Genomic DNA, 18,495 nt, shown 5'->3' with positions numbered 1-18,495 from the left:
TCGACTTGTTGAGGCAACCTTACAGTATAATGAGGTATATACAATGAAGCTATTTCAGACCCGTTAGCAAGTAAGAAGGACTCCTAGACATGGAGCCGTGAGGTCACAAAGTCTGAAGTTTTCAACAAGCGCGCAGCATCTCTGAACTGAAATATTTGGCGCAGTTGCTCAACTCGCCTTGGCGCTTTGAGATGTCAGTTGCAGGCCTGCAGGAGAAATTGTCATGAAGTACGAAAAACTGCCGCACATGCTGTTTTGCGGCTCGATGCGAAAGTCGCACCGAAATCCAGTTCGCGTCATCAAAGGCACACGCGTATACATTAGCCCCGTAACGATTGAAACTCGATGTGCCCTCACCGCTTTAGCCGCGGCGTTAGGCGGTGCAGCACCTGAGCAAATCACAGTTTCATCCTGGCCTGAGGGCCCTTCAAGCGCGGAGCAAAACACAGCACAGCACTGCGGTATCAGGCAGAGGCCTATGCCCGCAAACACCAGCCTACAAGCCCCCAGCATTCACCACGGCCCACCACCATCCATGCGGCATGCCGGCATCCACGCAGCACACAACAGCGCAAGTGCCGCGAATGTGTGCAGCGCCTCTCCACTTGACGTTCTCGCCCCATGAATAAGAACGCCTGGTCTTGGGTTTCGGCCCCACCCCTGACTGTGCCTCCCGTGTGGCCTCACCCCCGGCTCTTTCCAGTCAGATAAGGACTGCCCTTCTTGCCGTCGCCCTCCGCGGAGCTCACCCGCCCGCTGCCGCGCACCCTGCTCGGGCTGACGCTGCCGCCGGCCCCAGCCCCCGCCCCGCCCCCGGCGCCGGGGCCGCTCCAGCTCACCGCCCGCCCAATGTTCCTCCCCCCGCCCCCCGCCGGACTGCCCGCGTCACCTCCACCTCCCCCTCCACCGGGGCCACCAGCATTCAGGGCCTTGCCGGAGGGGCCCTTGGGCGGTGTGCCCGAGGGCCCAAAGCCACCGGCCCCGCCCAGCCGCGTCCCCGAGGAGCCGGCGCCGCCGCTCGGCACCGGCCCCTCGTACGCCGCCCACGCCGCCTGCCGCGGCTGCCGTGCCCCAGCACCCGCACCCCCTCCATATCCTCCCCCTCCGCCTGCTGCCGCCAAGCCCAGCCCGTGCAGGCCGCGGCTCTTGCGCAGCGCCGAGTCGTCCAGTGCCTGCGGCCGTGAGGGCACAGGTGTGTGTTGAGGAGCACAAGAAAAACAAAGCAGGGCACAGCGTGTGTGTGTGTGTGTGTGTGTGTGCGTGCATTGTGCGTGTGAGAGAGATTACGTTTGCATCAAGATGACGGGGAAAGCGAGGTTGTGGCGGTGCCCATGTGGCATACTGCAATAGTGAGGTGGGAGTGGCGCAGGTTCCAGTTGTCCATGACCGCCATGGGAGGATAGGACACAAGCCGGAGCAGTGGAGCCGTGGAGTACGGCAGGCCAGGGCCCACCTGCAACACGTCCATCAGTTCGTCCATGTCGGGCGCGTGCAGCGGCGCGCCGCCGCCCCCTCCCTGACTGCCTCCAGGACCCCCCGAGTACGGGTTCGGCAGGGGCGGCAGCAGGCACTCCGCCGCCATGCCGCCGCCTGACAGCGCCGGCAACGCCCCGTCCGCCGTGTGACCGCCGCCGCCGCCAGCTGCCATGCCGCCGCCGCCGCCAAGCAGCATCACGTCAGTGTCGGTGCTGCGGCGGACGGAGCTGCGAAGGCCGCTGCTGGTCGGCGTAACGGCGGCGCCGGCGGCACCGCCAGAGCGGCGCAGCCCCAGGGCCTTGGGCGTGCCGACCTGCTCGGCGTCAGGCATGCCGCCCACATGACTGCCGCCGCCTGCAGCGCCGCTGCCGTACGAACGGCTAGCATGGGAGGGCGAGACACCCGGCACCGCGGCCAGCGACGCCGCAAATGACGCCCGCGCCCCGCCGCCAGCGGCGGCGGCGGCAGCGCCGCCGCCGCCCCGTGCACCTGGCGCCGCCGCCGGGTTCAAGTGCACGCCGCCGCCGCCGCCGCCGCCTGCGCCGCTGCCGTACGCCGACAGCGAGTTGGCGAGCGAGCGGCGGCTGCCGGGGGCGTAGGCTAGGAAGGGCGCGGGCGGCGTGTGGGAAGGCGGCAGCAGGCCTGTGGCGCCGCCGCCGCCCGCCTGCAGGTGCCGCACACGCTGCATGAGCTGCTTGCGCTCCGAGGCCATGGTGCGGACCAGCTGCGACACCAGGCCGCGAACAGCCTGTGCGCGGGCGTGTGTGTGTGTATGTGTGTGCGCATGTGTGTTAAGAAAGCAGAAGGGGAAAGGGTCGACACTGTGCATGCGAATGCAGAAGCGCAGCTGTGCGAGTGTGTTGAACGAGGAAACGAAACAGAGACGTGCATGTGTTTGTGAATGTGTGTGTGTTTTAGTTAGGAGCACACAGTTTAGTGCGGTGAGAGCGGGCGGCTAGCGAGCACCAGCCACACGATTGGCAATGCCGGCGTAGCCAAGTTGCTCAAGCGGTCGTGAGTGATAAAGTTATCCGTGCACAAGCGCCTATGTGCAGGCCTAGTTGAGTCTGTGATAATTGAGGTCGTGCCACGCAGGGTGGCGTGCCGGCACGTGGGCCCCAGGCGCTCCCTACCTGCTGCTGCTGGTGGGCGGCGATGGCGGCCGAGCCGGCCGTGGCGGCACTGGCGCCGCTGAGGGAGGAGCCGGGCCGGGAGGGGCTGGCCGCCTGCGTGCGTGCGTGCGCGCGTGTGTTGGTTCGACGATATCATGTGAAGAACGGCGTAATGATGACCCGGTCATAACCCCAGCCACCCATCGCCCCACCCACCTCACGGCCACCGCCTCCTCCTGCCCCTCCTCCTGCCTTGCCGCCGTTCAGCCGCAGGTCCAGCAGCGCCACCAGCAGGCAGCCCTCCAGCCACACCAGCTCCGACACCAGCGGCCGCTGCCAGCCGCCGCCGGCCGCCGCCGCCACCGCCGCCGCCACAGCCGCCGACTGGGGGTCTGCCAGGCGCAGCTCGTGTCGGGAGGAAGAGGAGGTGGTGGTGGGCGGGTCGCCGGGTCGGGGCCTCTGTGCGAGCGGCATGCGGGTCGGTTGAAGGTTGACTGCACCGTGTGGGTGACAACGGCTGGGTACTAGGCCCTCACGGCACGCACAAAACGCATGGAGCTATGGCCAAAACAGTCGACTGCCGCCATCAACGCACGACCAACGCCAACATTTGCCCGTCCCTTGCATCCCTCGGTGAACACGATTGCGCGCCGCACACCCACCAGCGGGCTGGGGTCTCGGTCGTGGTGCCCGCGCCGCGGTGGCGAGCTGGAGGCCGCATGCGGCTCCCGCGGCGGCGTGCCGCCGCCCGCCGCCCCGCCCGCCCCGCCGCCCGCCAACATTGCCTGTCGTGACAAGTACGTCTCGAAAGCCGCCATCACGCGGTCGTGTGTCACGTCGTACAGCCGTACGCCAACCGCTGCCTCCAACTCCGAAACTGCGCCGCCGCCCGCTGCCGCAGCGGTGCCAGCCGCCCCCGCGCCGCCACCTCCGTCAGCGCACTCCTCTGCGCCGCCGCCGTCTCCCGCCCCGGATCCAGCTGCATCGGCCTCGGATCTGGATCCATGCGCGTTGACACGGCTCGGGCTGGATCTAGCGCCGGCGGCGCCGCCGCCGCCAGCGGCGGCAGCGCTGGACGGCAGCGGCAGTACTTGGAAGTAGCGGTCGCGCAGGTCAGTCAACAACAGCGCCGCCATCTCAGCCGCCTCCTGTCGGCCCGCCGCCACGCCGTCACCCGCCGCCGCCTGCCAGCGCTCCGTCTCGCGCCGCGCCGCCGCCACCGCCGCCTCTGCGCGCTGCACCGCCGCCTGCGCTGCCGCCAGCTCGCTGCGACTGCCCTCCAGCGCCGCCAACTGCGCCGCCGTCTCCTCCTGTGGATCACACCCCGCACAAGCGGCACACGCGATACCGTATTTCCGTTGCATCATGACACACGATGACATACACCACCCCCACACCGTACTACCAGTCGGCACAAAGTGCAGACCTAGCTTCATGGTCGGAAAGCATGGCATAGCGTCCACGTCATTCTGGCGTTCTCCCACATGACCTGTCATGCGCTACGCGGGCGCCGGGTAACGCGCACCCTTCCGCCCTCTTCCCCTCCTTTCCCGCCCTCTTCCCCTCCCACCTCCATCCCACCCTCCAGCGGTGTGTGTGTGTGTGTGTGTGTGTGTGTGTGTGTGTGTGTGTGTGTGTGTGTGTGTGCGTGTGTGTGCATGCCCACCTTGGCTGCCTGCAGTTGCTCTCGCAATCCCTCCGACGCCGCCCGCAGCTTGTGGCACTCGGCCAGCGAGGAGGTCGCCTCCGCGCGCGCCCCCGTCAGCTCGCCAGCCAGCTCCTTCTTCTCGGCCTCAATCATCTGTGTTGCAGTAGTGGTGACATGTATCACCCGAAACCGATTATAGGAGGTACTTCGTTTGGGATACATTACCTTGCACACACGCACACGCACATACCGAGCTGCCCTAGGCCATCGGCAGCTCCAGGGCCTGGCCGCTCCCACACCAGTGCGTAGGCGCCACAACCCCAACCTCGCTCGCACACGCACACGCACACGCACACGCCCGCACACATACGCACACACACCTGCAGCTCCCGCGCCCGCAGCTCCGCATTGGCCGCCGCCCGCCGGTACGCCGCGCCGTTGGCCGCCGCCTCCGCCGCCGCACGCTCCGTGGCGGCTCGCGCCTCCTCCAGCTGCTTCCGCAGCGCCTCCGCCTCCGCCACCAGCGCCGCCACGCCGCCGGGGCCCAGCCGCTGCAGTGTCTCATCCAGCCCCAGCAGCTGAGCCGTGCGGTCCTGCGCGAGCGCGTGTTTGCAAGTGTAGCGGTGTCGAGTAGGTGTTTTCAGGCCCAGATGTGTACGTGTGCTGAGACTTAGAGCCACTCGGAGCTACGGTGGCAGCCGCGAGCCTAGCAAGCTGTGTGGCTTGCGGCTGATGTCGGTTCCCTGAAGCGAGCCATCCGCCGCAACCGCACACTCACTCAGACAGGCAAGTGCACATGCAAGGGTGGCGTTATACCGGTCCACGCGTGTGTGTCACCGTTTCCCTCCGCTCTGCCCCCTCACCTGGTGTGCCTTGGCCGCGGTCTGGCAGGCGGCGTGGAATCCCCCGATGGCGGCGTAGGCGGCCTCGCGCACAGCGCGCATCTCCTCATGCAGACCGCACCGCATAGCCTCCAGCTCGGCCTGATGATCAGCGGACAGGCCCATCAGAGCGCATCTTCGGGGGCCGCTTCACTTACAACAGCAATCCGCACTTTGCATGCACGTGCTGCCCGGATGGGGCTGGCCACCCGCGCTCTAGCAAGCCCCGCGCCCACCCCACCTTGAGCCCCGCCACCTCGCCGCCCACCCCACCTTGAGCCCCTCCACCTCGCCGCCCACCCCACCTTGAGCCCCTCCACCTCGCCGCCCACCCCACCTTGAGCCCCGCCACCTCGCCGCCCACCCCACCTTGAGCCCCGCCACCTCGCCGCCCACCCCACCTTGAGCCCTGCCACCTCGCCGCCCATCCCATCTTGAGCCCCTCCACCTCGCCGCCCACCCCACCTTTAGCCCCGCCACCTCGCCGCCCACCTCACCTTTAGCCCCTCCCCCCCCCGCCGCCCACCCCACCTTGAGCCCCGCCACCTCGCCGCCCGCCTCCGCCAGCTCCTGCGACATGGCGCTGGCCAGACCCGCCGCCTCCGCAGCCAGTGCCTCAACCTGAAGGGTGGGGCAGTAGCCGTTCATGGGGAACGTCACCCGTTCTCTCAGGGCACTGCACACCGTTCTCATCCTTGCCCCCGGCCCATTCGTGCCTTTCCCGTTCCGGAGTGGCGAAATCACAAAAGGGGGTCACGGGTGGTTCAGGAGTTAGTGAGGCGTTTACAAGTTTCACCGAGACTCAAGGCGGCGCGGTGCGCTCCACGCATGCTAGAAGGGGCGCGTTTGTTTACGCTGCGCATGCCTCATGGTACTCGGCCTAGTCGCGTAAGCGAATACATCTCAGCGACAGTACGACTACAAAGATCGGCAGACCGCAGTTGTTTGCGGGCACGCGCTTACCTCGCCATCCAGGGCCCGACTCAGCTCCTCCACCTGCGCATCCGCCGCCGCCACACCCGCCCGCGCCGCCTCCCGCGCCTCTGCCGCCACCGCCTCGGCCTCCGCACGCGCTGCCGCCTGCGCTGCCTCCGTCGCCGCCTCGGCCTCGCGGCGCGCCGTCTCCGCCACCGCCCGCGCCGCGGCCGCCTCCAGCTGCGCCGCCTGCACCTGCGCCTGCGCATCAGCGCGCGCCTGCGCACACAGGCAAGGAGAACAGGGAGACGACGCATTGGGTGTTGTGCATGACGGTGCATACACACGAAAGAAGAACCGGGAGATTTCGCATGAAGCGAAGAAGCTCTTGGTCAGCACACTGCCATGCAGGTGATGCAGCCCGTTCGCAACCTTGCTAACTCATCTGCTTGTCTGGAGCTAACAGCAAGACTTTGACATGTCCCTCCCGCCCTTCCCCATGCTCCCTTCCCCTGGCGGCCTGGCGGCCTGGCCCAGTGCCGTACGCGCCCCCCCCCTCCAGCATCCACGCCCCGCCTCTGCGGCCCCATCAGGTTTATGCCTAACGCCTCTGCCTTTTCTCCCCTAGTTTGGCTGGTTTGGTTCAGTGTGGGCTGGTATTTACAACCCCCACCTTGTCCAGGTCGGCAGTGGCCTTGGTCAGCGCCTTGGCCCTGAGGTCGGCGCTGTTCTGGGCGGTGGCCAGGAGCTGCTTGGACAGCTGTGATGGAGGATGTGGATGCGGAGGGGCAGGTGTGGAGGGTGTCAGGTGAGTGTCGCTTTGGTTCAGAGTGACCGCGAAGGGATTTTTGGGGTAAGAGGGGGAGCAACTGAGGCGGAGAGCCGCGACGCGCCAGTGGCCACGCCCCCACCCCCGCCTGTCCTCCCCATCCCCTAACTCCCAACCCTTATTGACCCCACCCCATTCCCATCCCGTGAACTGCCCCTCTGCCCCACTAATCCATCCGGCTCGGTGCCTTAGGTGCATAGCTCTGCTCCTCCACATACTTAGAGAACACCAGCCCCTCCCCCTCTCCTGCTCTCACGTTGAGTGCCTCCTTGAGTTCCCGCAGCTCCCGCGCCTGCTGGCCGCTCTTGCCGCTCAGCGACTTCTTGTCCTTCTCCACGTCAGCTAGCTGGCCGCGGAACTTGTCCAGCTGCGGCGGCAGGGTGGGGGGGCAAAACACACACGGGCACACGTGATGCACACGTGTTACAAACCCACAAGCGACAGACAGCCACACACACACACACACACACACAAGTGGCACGTACACATTCCTGCGTGTTTCTTCCCTTGTGCGCTCTACCACAAGTGAAACGCGTGATCACGCGCACATGATGGCTTGAGAGTGCTGTGAATGCCTCATTCCCACCGCCATCGCCCCCAACCCCCACCCCGCCGCCACGCACCTTGGCCTGCAGCCGCCTCTTGTCGTCCTCCAGACCGCGCCGCACCTCCTCAAGCGCCCGCTCGCCCTTCTCCTCCACCGCCCGCACCGCCTTGGCCAACCGCTCGGCCTAAGAAAGAAACACAGGTATGCATGGTGCACGTTGGGCGCCTTGGTTCACCAGCAGCAAGACCACAACGATTCAGTGCTGTGGCTTCATCAACGTCAAACTTACGTATGCCCAAGGCATAGGCGAACCCCAATCCCCAGCCCCACAGCAGCCGCGCCCGCCCTCCCCTCCCCACCCGCCACCATCACCTGCCCTGCCCTCAGGCGCTCCTCCGCCTCCGCCACCGCCGCCTCCACCGCCTCGGCCGTGCGCTGTCGCACCACAGCCGCCACGCCCTCCACGTCCAGCCGCATGTGCTCCAGCTTGGCGGACCCGGGCGGCTCGCCCAACACACTTGCCAGCACCTCCTGCAACAGGTAGGGATGAGGAACTTACACAGCGCTGGAGGTGCATGTCACTGTGTTTGGCACGCTCGCTAGGTGGCTGACCGAGCTCCGTCAGGTAGTAAGGGTGGGGAACTCGGAACAGCGGGGGGGGGGGTACATGTAGGTGGGGATGAGCCGGGGCGATGCTGGCGCGGTGAGAGCAGGGCGGCCGACTGAGTGCCTGAGGGGGGCTATAACATCTGAGTATGTAGGACTTGTCGTCGCACAGCACTGCGCCTTCGAGCTGGGTCTGCTACCGGGTCTGCTGCGCTCTTGGCTGCGCCACTTTGCACCTCAACACGCTCACACACTCATCAACACGTCCTTGCCACCCACGCACCTTGAGCACCATCCGCCGGTGTGCGTCGAGGTCGACGCCCGCCCCCGCCGCGTTGCTGGTGTGGTGCGACGCCCAAGGCACAGCCGACTGGCCCGTCGTGGCAGCCACAGCCGCCGCCGCGGCGGCGCGCGACGCCGCTGACGCGATGTTGCCAAAACCGGCGTTACTGAACTTTAGCGAAGGGAAGGCGCTGCCACCGCCGCCACCCGCAAGAGTGATGGGCACAGCCGCGACGGTACTGGTCCCGACACGCCCGGGGCTGACGCCAGCGGCCGCCCTCGCCCCCGCCGGTGCGGCCGCTGCGGCGTCTGAAACCGGTGCCGGTGCTGTGGACGCGGGCGCCGGCGCCCGCTCCGCTGCTGCCGGAGTGGGTGCCAGCGACGGCTCCGCCGCCGGCGACGGCGCAGGCGCCGATGCCGACGCCGACACAGCGCCCGGGCTCTTGGATCGCGCCGCCACCTGTCCCGACCCCGCCGCCGCCCCCAGTCCTGATCCCGACCCCACGTACTGCGGTTGGCTGGGTGACATGAACACCTCTGTGCCGTACGACTGCCCCACAGCCATTATGCCCGGGCCCTGGCCGCCGCCGGCGCTGCCGGGCGCCGCCACCATCCCGCTGCCGTGCAAGGGACTGGGGCCGCGGGAGCTGCCGCCCGCCGGGCCCTGCTGGGCCTGGCCCGACCCGGCCGTGATGGTGATGCTGCTGTAGGGCGACCCCGTGAGCGCAGCCGGCAGGGTGGAGGCGAGGCCCGTGCCGCCGCCGCCGCCACCGCCGACGGCGTCGGCTGTGTCCGCCGTGAATGGCCGGTCGCCGCCGCCGCCCGCGGCCATGCCCAAGCCCCAGGCGTCATCGGCGCCGTTGGGCGCGAACACGGATGTACTGGCGGCTAGGCCTGCGTCGTGATGACATCCGGAGGGCTAGCCAGCGTCAGAAACCAGCGTGCCCACCACAAGCTTGCATGGCCTGCGACCGCCCGTGCGTGTCAGCACAGCGCGCCGGGCACAACTCCCAACCGCAGTGCAGCCCAGTGCACTTGGCTGCTTACCGCAACCCCCACCCGTAGTATCCCCGCTTTCGCACCCGTGCTCCGTGCCCGCCTGGCCGTGCGCCAACCCCGCAGGCGCAGCGCCCGACCACGCCCCCCAACACCGGCCCGCGCCAGCGCCCCTCCCTCCTCAAAATCCTCGACGCCCCGCATGAACCTTTGTGCCGGCCTACCCGTGGGTCGTGGCGTGCCCCAGCTAAGCTTGCGAACCATGGGCCGCGCGCCGCTGGCTCCGGCCGCCGCTGCAGCTGCCGCTGCTGCCGCTGCAGCTGCTGCTGCCTCCGCCGCGCCCGGCGCCTGGCCCCACGCCATGGCTGGCTGGGGCGCCGCGGGGGCGAAGCCTCGAAAGTCTGCAGGTGTAATGGCCACGTGCGCCCGTGTCAGCGCGGCAGTGCAACCGGGCGCGGCGAGCGCTGGAGGTTGTTGGAGCCTGGGAGCACACCGGCCCCGTCGTGCAACGTACCTGACGCCCCCGCTCCTACGCCCGCTGCCTGCTGGAGGGAGTCATACTCCGCGGCCTGCTGCAGCAGAGAAGCTCGCTCGGCGCGCGCGGCGGTCAGCTCCGCGCGAAGCGCCTGCGTTGGGTCGACGCGCGTTTAGTCGCTGCCTGCGCCAGGCCCCGTCGCAAACAGCTGGGGCCGCGGCACATAAGCGGTGTAGGCATTCCACGCCCCTCGCAACTCCATTCACCTCCAAATCAAGCCCTCCAAGTGCCATGCTCCTCCAGGGCGGAGAATTGTGCTTCTAGACCGTCATGCCCTCTTCAGCAACTGTCGGGCTTGCTCGAACTAAGGTTCCCGGTCGAAACCTTTCAGCAGCCCAGTTAACACAAATAGTTGAAAAAAGGAAGTCTGGTTACTGAGTTAAGCGCAACGAGCAAACGTCGCACTTCCTTGCCAAATACGGAGTCAGCGTGCGTTGCCACAGTCTTATGAATATCAGTAGTAGAGAAATGATTGAAAAATGAGGAGGTGACCAAGCTTGCCCACCAGAAGGGTCTCCATTCCGGTAAAGGCTCGAAAGGGGCCCAATTCAGTCAACAGTGAGCTAGCTTCAGACGGTACGCTGCGTTTGCTACATATTTCTGCCTGATTGAACACACTGGTTTTACGTTCCTAGTTCTAGTCAAGCAAACACAGCGCTCAACATTTTGTGTCGAACCTTTCGCTGTCGCTGTTGATTAGTTTATCTCAATCGAATTCTGCAGATATCTTAATCCTGTGGACAAAGTCGGAGGGAGAATTAGCGGCGGACGGACTAAAATTGGCAGCAATGACCAGCCGCTGAGCTTGAGCGATCGACGGGCGGATGGGTTGCTTGCCCAGTAAGGTATGTACAGCCGTTTGATTAGTTCAGCCGGGGGGCAGTGCATGAAATGCGGCGTGGTGTGTTGCTGTTGGGCTCGCAGGAGGGGGCTGGGCCCGACCAAGGGCAACCTCAGGCAGTTCAGACTTCCAGTAAAGCAGCAGAGGAGCGGGCAGGACCTAACGGGGCCGGAAAGGCGGCCAACGCTGTAGATGCCAGTGCAGTGGAGTTGGAAGACGCTCAGGAGGCGCGAGACTCCGTCGGTAACTTGCCATCTTCATTGCATGCGTCAGCCTCGGACCTAGCATCAAACTCAGGCACAGCACAGCGAGGGGGGCGAGTGCAGTTTGGAGGCGTCGACGTGCAGACTTATGAGGCCCCACCAGCACCGATGGAGGAGCACTCACACTTATTGTTACAGAGATCCCTCCCCCAAATACCAGCTAGCAACGTTGAACTCGAGACACGGGTAAGCACGGTCAAGCTCGGGTGTCGGCATGCGCGCCTGTCCTGCGTGTTGGTCGTCGACGATTTGCATGGGTTGCCGGGATAGTACGGTACAAAATCTAGTTGCAAGCCGCAGGGTGGCGGTTTGGAGCTAGGAGTTCTGTGCTGACGAAACCGTGCAGTGTGGGGGGCCCCCAGGTGCAGGTCCGGCTCAAGCTGATTGGTTCTGGCTTTTTGCTCTGCGGTATGTGCGTGCGCGCCTGCAGGCTGCGGGCTTGAAGCACATTGGCTTCGGCCCGCTTAAGAAGGAGAACCAGGATGAATACTTCTGCCAGGTTGGCGGCTTCGGCGGGCAGAAGGACGGCTGTTGCTACTGCATCTTTGATGGTGAGCAAAGGTGCCTAGATCACACCGTCCCTGTGGAGCAATTGCTGAATCCATACAGGGCACCGTGCACGAGCCAGCACCGCTAGCTGCTAAGGGTGGCTGGGCTGGTGTGCCTCAAGCCCATGCCCGGGTTGGGGTGTGGGGAATTGCGCACCCAGTCGTGACCGCTGCAATACGTACTTTCTCCTGGCGTTCACGCGGCGCAGGCCACGGCAACTACGGGCGCGACGCGGCTCACTTCTGCCGCCAGGAGCTGCCGGTGCTGTTTGATGCGGAGCTGAGGAAGTACTACGCCAAAGCGGCGGTGAGGGGGAGATAGAACGGGAAGGGAGAGGAGGCTGGTGGCGTGCTGCGCGCTGTGTGCGGCGCCGTTCTGGATGGCCGGTGGGAGGGCGACTGGGGGGCGCGGGGCAGGTTGCATGTGCATGCTTGGATGGCGTGCCGCGTGCCTACCCTGTGTGTAGGGCGGGCCCCACTACTCGCACTGATTCCCGGGACGGCGCTGCACACCTGGGGCTGCTTGCTCCCACACACGTCTCCGCCGGCGCCGGCGCCCTCCTGCTGCTCACGCTGTCCCGCACTCTCGCCCCCATGCAGGCTGACGGCGTGAAGGACCCCAACGCCAAGGAGCTGATTGAGCCCATACTCAGCGACGCCTTCGTGGAGACGGAGCGCAGGCTGCACACGGTGGGGGAGAGGAGCAGCGGCAGGGGGGAGGGTTGTAAATACCAGCCCAACCTACACCGAACCCAATGCAGAAGAGCGAGGAGGAGAGCGTGGGGGCTGAGACGGGAAGGGGTAGGGGCGGAGGACGGGGACGGGGGCGCATGACTGGGGCGGAGGACAGCGGGAGGGGCAGCGGGGGGGACGGAGACGGGGGCATGTGTGTGGTTATGGGGGTAAGTGGTCGTGGTCGGGCTGTGAGATGCGTTTCCGAGGTTAGCTGCGCTTGTGGGCTGCGGTGCTGTGGCGGCAGGCGCTGCCGTAGACTCACATGCCGCGTAGAGCCATCAGTCCGGTCCACCCGTGCACCACGTGCCATCACCACTCCATGGCGTGTGCGCGTGCACCAACACACCTCCTCCCACACACCTTACCCCGCACGCCGCATCCCACGCCACAGGCGGGCGTGAACGTGTCCAGCAGCGGCACCACCGCCAGTGTGGTGTTCCAGAACCGCAGCAGCGTGTGGGTGGGCGCGGCGGGCGACTCGCGCGTGCTGTGCCTGGCGCAAATAGACAACCAGTGGAAGGTGCAGCCGCTCACACTGGACCACCGGCCGTCGCGCAAAACGGAAAAGTTCAGGTGCGGCTGGCCAACGAGGAGGGCGGGGCAGGGATGGCGGGGAGGGGGTGGGGATGGGGGTTGAAGCTAAGGCCGGGCTGTGTGTATGTGTACCTACGAGGCAATGGTGGCTGGGCGTACGGGTGTGCAGTCGACTTACCGCCCGTGGGTCCGTACCTGGTTGCTGCCCCGTCCGTGTCCCATCGCACAAATGTGCCTGCCTCCTCTTTCCTAGCCCACGCCACCGTCTCCTAACCAGTCATGCCTGCGACGCTCTCACAGGGTGGAGGCGGCGGGCGGGCGTGTGGAGCCCAAGCGGCTGCCCAGCGGCAAGACCGTGGGCGAGCCGCGGCTGTGGCTGGCCAACCTGCCCAGCCCCGGCCTGCTGCTCAGCCGCTCCATTGGCGACGACATGGCCACCAGTGTGGGCTGCACCGCGCGGCCGGAGATCACCTTCGTGGCGATGCGGCCCTACCTAGGTGCGCGGGGCGGGGAAGAAGAGAAGAGGCCGTGGAGAGGGGAGAAAGGGGCGGGGCGGCGGCGGTTGTGGAAAGGGGGGTTGGGCGCGGCGGGGGAGGTCGGGGAGAGGGGAGAAAGGGGCGGGGCAGCGGCGGTCGTGGAGAGTGGCGGGGAATGGGAGCGGGCACAGGGCGACCCATGACCGGGCGACTGGTTGTCTGGGAATGGACCGGGTGCTGGAACAGAATGCATGGAATGGCCCTTGGCCCTCGCTTTCTTCCGCTCCCCCGCTTCGCAATCCTGCACCACCACCACCACCACCACGACCACCACCACCGCCTCTCCGCTTCTCATTCCTACTGCCACCACCACCACCGCCGCCGCCGCGGCCATTCCGTCGCCCCCGCCCCCGCCTCCGCCCCACAGACCAGTACCTGGTGATCGCCAGCGACGGCGTGTGGGACGTGCTGTCCAACGACACCGTCAGCCAGCTGGTCACGGACGCGGGCGAGCCGGAGGCGGGCTGCCAGGCGGTGCTGGAGGCGGCGCTGCTGGAGTGGGAGGAGCGCCTGGCCGCGGACAACATCTCGATCATCGTGAGTGGGGCGGGCGTAGAAGTGAGGAGGGGAGCAGGAGGGGGAGCAGGAGGAGGTTGGGCAGGAGGAGGTGCAGGGGGAGGACGGGGAGGACGGGGAGGACGGGGAGGAGGAGGAGGAGGAGCACAACTGTCAGAATGTTACCGCACTTGAGGCCTGGGTAGAGGAGGTTGGCCGGGCGGGACGGACGCTGGCTGTCGTGGGCCTCGTGCAAACTGAAGGGTCCGTACGGTCGCTGGCGGATGGCAACCTTGCTCCGCTTCTGCCCCTCGTGCTCGTGCCTGTCAGGGGGGCAGCCATAGAAGCTAAGAGGGGGGTTGCGTTGCCATGCGACAACTGAGATGCGCGCTATCCCCGCATGTACCTGTACGTTTGGTCGGAGACCCGTAACCGTGTTTCTGTGTCTATTTCTGTGTGTGTGTGTGTGTGTGTGTGTGTGTGTGTGTGTGTGTGTGTGTGTGTGTGTGTGTGTGTGTGTGTGTATGTGCGTCTTCGGTGCGCAGGTGGTGCAGCTGCAGTGGGGCGACATGCTGGCCAGCAACAGCAGTGCCGCCATGGCCGTGGTGCGCAGCGCCACAGCCGGAAGCAGCTTCCAAACCAAGGTGCTGGCGCCGCCGCAGCCCCAGTCGCCGCAGCAGCAGCTCGGTGGCGGCGCCGGGTCCGCTGGAGGCGCGGGAGGCGGGGCCGGGCAGGCGGCGGAGGCGGAGGCGGGCTCGCCCGGGGGCCTGCCCGGGGCAGCCAACGCAGGCGCTGCTGCGGGGCAGGCGGCTGGCGTGGCCACCGGGGCGCCGCTGCAGTAGGGCGCAGCTGTGTGGCCGCTCGGATGCGGCGGCTGCAGGTATGCGCGTGCTGCGCTGGCGCCTGGCGGCTCGTCAGGCACGGCGGAGGTTGGCGCCTGGGGGTCTGCCAGCGGGCCATGAAGGCATGCGCAAGCTTGTTTCTTCACGCTTCGACGCGAACCGTTTCGAGGTGTATGCCCGCATGTGTGCGGCCTGCAACGCAATGTGATCAAAGCACAGGAATGCATGTTAATCGGAAGCGCGACTGTGCGTTTATAATGTACAGCAAAGGTTCTGCAGGCAAAAGCACTGCTCGTTGGGGCGCTGCTCGTAGCCGCCAGGCAGCGCACGTGTACGCCGCCTTGTGCCTGTGTCGCTCGGAGCTGGGCCCCCGACCACTGACGTGCTGTCGAGGGTACCGGCAAACGCCATGACTTGCATTGGTGTTGTTGCGGCCGGATGTGGATGATGCCGCGACAGCCGACGGCACGTGCACACACACACGTATGCACGTATGCATGGTAAACGCGGCTGCCACGCGAAATGTGGGCCGTGGCTGTGGAGGCTCCTTCGGATCGCCTAGAACTAGGGTCCGAGCGGGTGGATGGAGCTCGCGTGGAGAGGCGCTGGCCGTGTAGTAGTAGGGGGCCTGCAGTGATGTTGGCTGGTCTCTCGTACGTACTGAGAGTGTGTGGTAGAAGGTTGCTGCTGAGGACATTGTCTGCGTACGCGCCCCGGTTGCGGGGTCCCTTGTCCCTTGCTCGCAGAACGACCCCAGGCGCCTCGGCCGCGTGGCAAGGCAGCACGTTGGTCAGGTGACGCTGAGGTTGGGGGATCTGTTGCTTGCGTTGGAACCCCAAAGTGCGGATGGCAGCAGGGGCAGCACACTGCTCGGCTGTTGCCGCGTGGAGAACATTTATCACACGGGGGGTTCAGTAGCGTATGTTGGGGTTGCGGCGGCGGCAGAGAAGAACGCGGCGGCAACGGAGACGGCGTGCGAGCCTAGGGCAGGCGGGTCATTCATGCGGACGGGTCGGTTGCAGGTGCAGTGTCTGCAAGTTGCAACAGCTCGGGGGTGCCTGCAACAGCAAGAGCAAGTGCCGGGCAGGTTTCATGTGCCGAGCTGGTTTTGAATCATGCTCGCCAGTACTGTCGTGGGACGCGGTAGCTACGTAACTCAGCAGGCACAAGCGAGGTTTGGCGTGCGGAGTGGGTGTTTTATTGCTGCTGACCGAATGACGGAGCGGAGGCGATGCGGGAGGCAATTGTACTAGTTCGTGTGTGCTTAAATGGTGGACGTCGGTGGTGGGTGCGCTCTGGCCTCCTGGGCGCCGGCACGAGCGATACGGCCTGCATGTTCGGGCGAGCGCGCCATCACGGCATGCGCATGCGTTTATGTTGACACGCGGCATGTCATGAAACATTGAAACATCGGACGAGTCACGCAAACAGGTTGGGTGGGGCGCGGCGCCTGGACGAGGGGAGTCCCGAAGGGCCCCTGCTAAGTCAGGCGCAGATCAGAAGGCGTCAAGGCCGCGGTGGTCTTCTGAACACCTTTCCCGTGTCATGAGGCGCGTGGCAACAAACGTAATTAACTGGCGCAAACCTCCCAGCTCCGAAGCGCGATGGCTCGCCCTTTGTGGGGAGTTAAAGTCAGGCGTGGTGGTACATAGTGCAGCTACGATGCCTGGGCGGACCGCCTCCGCCATCCTAGATGAGTGGGCAACTGGGCACGGCAGCTAAGATGCCTGGGCGGACCATCCCCGCCAGTCGAGATGCGTGGACATGGCACCCCAAGATGCTTGCGCAGGGCTACCCCCAGCAACCTCAGATGCGCGCGCGAGGGGTCAGGATGCCTCTGGAACCCAGCTGCCCGACCAAACCCACCCCGCCAGATGATGCCTGCGCTAGGCAACTTTCACACCGGAGGAGGGCAGGGGCGAGCGGGGGCGGGACACCAGCAGCGATTCTGCTTTAGCTTTGGCTTGACTTCAGCTTGGCTTCGCTCTTCTGGCTTTCTGACTCAGGCTTCGGCGGATTCTGCTTTGGCCTCCTCGCACCCTCGCACCCGCACCGAACCGCCTCCTGCGCACGGAACCTAGTGATGACTACGGTACGTAGCGAGTGGCCGGCTGCGGTGGAGCTGTGTCGTGAAAGTCAAACAATTATGACCCGTCCGGTGTCAGCCGACAAGGCGACACAGCAAGCGCTTGACGTGCAGTATTACAACTGGTTGGATACCTCATTCGCGGTAGATTTCGAGACTATCTCAGGGTCGTTGTCGGAGCTCAAAGACATTGCCTGGACCCTGCTGGAGTAGTGCTAAAGGCCTTCCGCACGCTTGAGGTCAGCCGCGGATTGTTTGGGATGCGGGGTGCGTGTGCGTGCACGGCCCACTCCCCCGGACTCACCCCTGCCCTGGCCGCCCTCCCTACCATCATTCCTTTGCACAGAATGAATGGCGCGCGGTCGGTGACCCCTTCCCGACCATCTCGACCATGCCCTGCATGCTGGTGTACGAACCATTACCAACCAGGCAACCAGTCCTATCCCAGCGTGTCTGATACTACGGTCGAGCGGGTTGTGCAGAAGTTCATGGCCGCTGTTGGCGTCCAAGCCAGAAGTGTACTCGTCACAGTGGGCAATTACGTGCGCGACATGCCCGAGGGGGATCGCGACGTCCTTATGAACAGGGTGTGTGGGGATGTCCTTATAGAAGCAGTAGCGTATGCGGTCGGCCCTGACTCCCCGGACCACTACCAGCCGGGCCAGTTAGCACAGCAGGCCGCTGCTTTGCGTGAGGCGCAAGCCAGCATCTTCAGCAATTCACCACCATCGATCTAAGGCGGAAGCCCACTATCACACCCTGTTCCTTGGTGAGTACTCCGCTATTAGGTCCTGCACGCCCTGTGTCTTGAGCAATCATGAACTGACTCCGCACCGACTGTCCACCCACAGCCGAGTTCTTGGCCGGTGGTGGTGGCAGTGAGGCCTGCAGTGGCGGTGGCGGAAAGGCCTGTAGTGGTGGGGACACAGCAAGCTGCGGCGATGCCGGCGGTGCAGGAGGTGGGCAAGGCTGTGGCGGCCACCACACGGCCGCCCGTGCCACCCAACGGCAGCTATCCAGCTACCAACGTCCGCCGCTGGTACCACTGGGCACTTCGGCGGCAGCAGCTGCTGCAGCAGCAGCAGCAGCAGCAGCCGCACGCAAGCCAACACGTCCTCCAGCCGGGCCCGACTTGCAACTTCCATCGGCTCTAGAGTTGGCTGCAGTGGCGGCACGCGGTCCAGGTGTCGCAACGGCACCTAGAGTACCTCTGCAAGTGCAGCAGCAGCCCGGGGGATCCAGTAGCAGATTGCTGGCGGAGTGTTCAGTACTGTTGGCTGGAGGGGTCGGGAATGAGACACGGCACAATCAGCGACTCTCGCAGCACCTTGATTGCGGCAAGCAGCAGTCGCTGGAGCTTGCAACCAGAGGTCCAGGGCCTCCCCAACCAGCACTCTGGTGGCGGCACGGGGCGTGAAGGGTCCGGCGCTGCTGCCGGTAGCATGGGCGATGGCGCACGGCCGCCGCCGCTGCCATACCCACCGCATCAGCAGCACCAGCACCACCACCAGCACTCTGGTGGCGGCGGGGGCCTAGAAGGGTCCGGCGCTGCTGCGGGTAGCATGGGCAATGGCACACGGCCGCTGTCGCTGCCGTACCCGCCGCATCAGCAGCACCAGCACCACCACCGGCACTCTGGTGGCGGCGGGGTCCTACAATGGTCTGGCGCTGACGCTGGTGGCATGGGCGATGGCACACGGCCGCTGCTGCTGCCGTACCCACTGCATCAGTCGGTCCTTCGGGTCTCCGGGCAACAGGCCTGGCTTTGTCAGTTTTGTTGCGGAAGCC

General features: G+C 65.8%; 3 protein-coding genes across 3 annotated transcripts; 2 read left to right on the top strand and 1 right to left on the bottom strand.

Annotated features, from left to right (window-relative positions):
• Window positions 1-37: 37 nt before the first annotated feature.
• CHLRE_01g041500v5 (uncharacterized protein) lies at window positions 38-10,279 on the bottom strand. The gene is made up of 18 exons (XM_043058813.1): window positions 10,034-10,279; window positions 9,807-9,918; window positions 9,517-9,693; window positions 8,298-9,190; window positions 7,781-7,939; window positions 7,485-7,592; window positions 7,118-7,228; window positions 6,706-6,792; window positions 6,081-6,311; window positions 5,649-5,738; window positions 5,100-5,219; window positions 4,617-4,829; window positions 4,255-4,389; window positions 3,251-3,898; window positions 2,805-3,047; window positions 2,610-2,702; window positions 1,454-2,224; window positions 38-1,172 (listed from the first exon to the last, which is right to left on the bottom strand). Exons 3-18 carry the CDS (start codon window positions 9,653-9,655, stop codon window positions 684-686), a joined length of 4,530 nt encoding a protein of 1,509 aa, XP_042928727.1. The 5' UTR covers window positions 9,656-9,693; window positions 9,807-9,918; window positions 10,034-10,279; the 3' UTR covers window positions 38-683.
• Window positions 10,280-10,389: 110 nt separating this feature from the next.
• CHLRE_01g041450v5 (uncharacterized protein) lies at window positions 10,390-16,195 on the top strand. Its single transcript, XM_043058812.1, has 9 exons — window positions 10,390-10,672; window positions 10,752-11,117; window positions 11,362-11,482; window positions 11,689-11,786; window positions 12,080-12,169; window positions 12,606-12,787; window positions 13,049-13,245; window positions 13,652-13,821; window positions 14,325-16,195. Exons 1-9 carry the CDS (start codon window positions 10,652-10,654, stop codon window positions 14,619-14,621), a joined length of 1,542 nt encoding a protein of 513 aa, XP_042928726.1. The 5' UTR covers window positions 10,390-10,651; the 3' UTR covers window positions 14,622-16,195.
• A 344-nt stretch (window positions 16,196-16,539) lies between these two features.
• CHLRE_01g041426v5 (uncharacterized protein) lies at window positions 16,540-18,085 on the top strand. The gene is made up of 3 exons (XM_043058811.1): window positions 16,540-16,946; window positions 17,054-17,115; window positions 17,559-18,085. Exon 3 carries the CDS (start codon window positions 17,649-17,651, stop codon window positions 17,859-17,861), a length of 213 nt encoding a protein of 70 aa, XP_042928725.1. The 5' UTR covers window positions 16,540-16,946; window positions 17,054-17,115; window positions 17,559-17,648; the 3' UTR covers window positions 17,862-18,085.
• Window positions 18,086-18,495: the final 410 nt, after the last annotated feature.

The sequence above is a fragment of the Chlamydomonas reinhardtii genome, chromosome 1 (genome assembly GCF_000002595.2).
Source record: "Chlamydomonas reinhardtii strain CC-503 cw92 mt+ chromosome 1, whole genome shotgun sequence".
In the NCBI taxonomy this organism is placed as follows: Eukaryota; Viridiplantae; Chlorophyta; class Chlorophyceae; order Chlamydomonadales; family Chlamydomonadaceae; genus Chlamydomonas; species Chlamydomonas reinhardtii.
The sequence above is the reverse complement of the archived record's forward strand: the minus strand, read 5'-3'. Positions and strand labels throughout refer to the sequence as shown.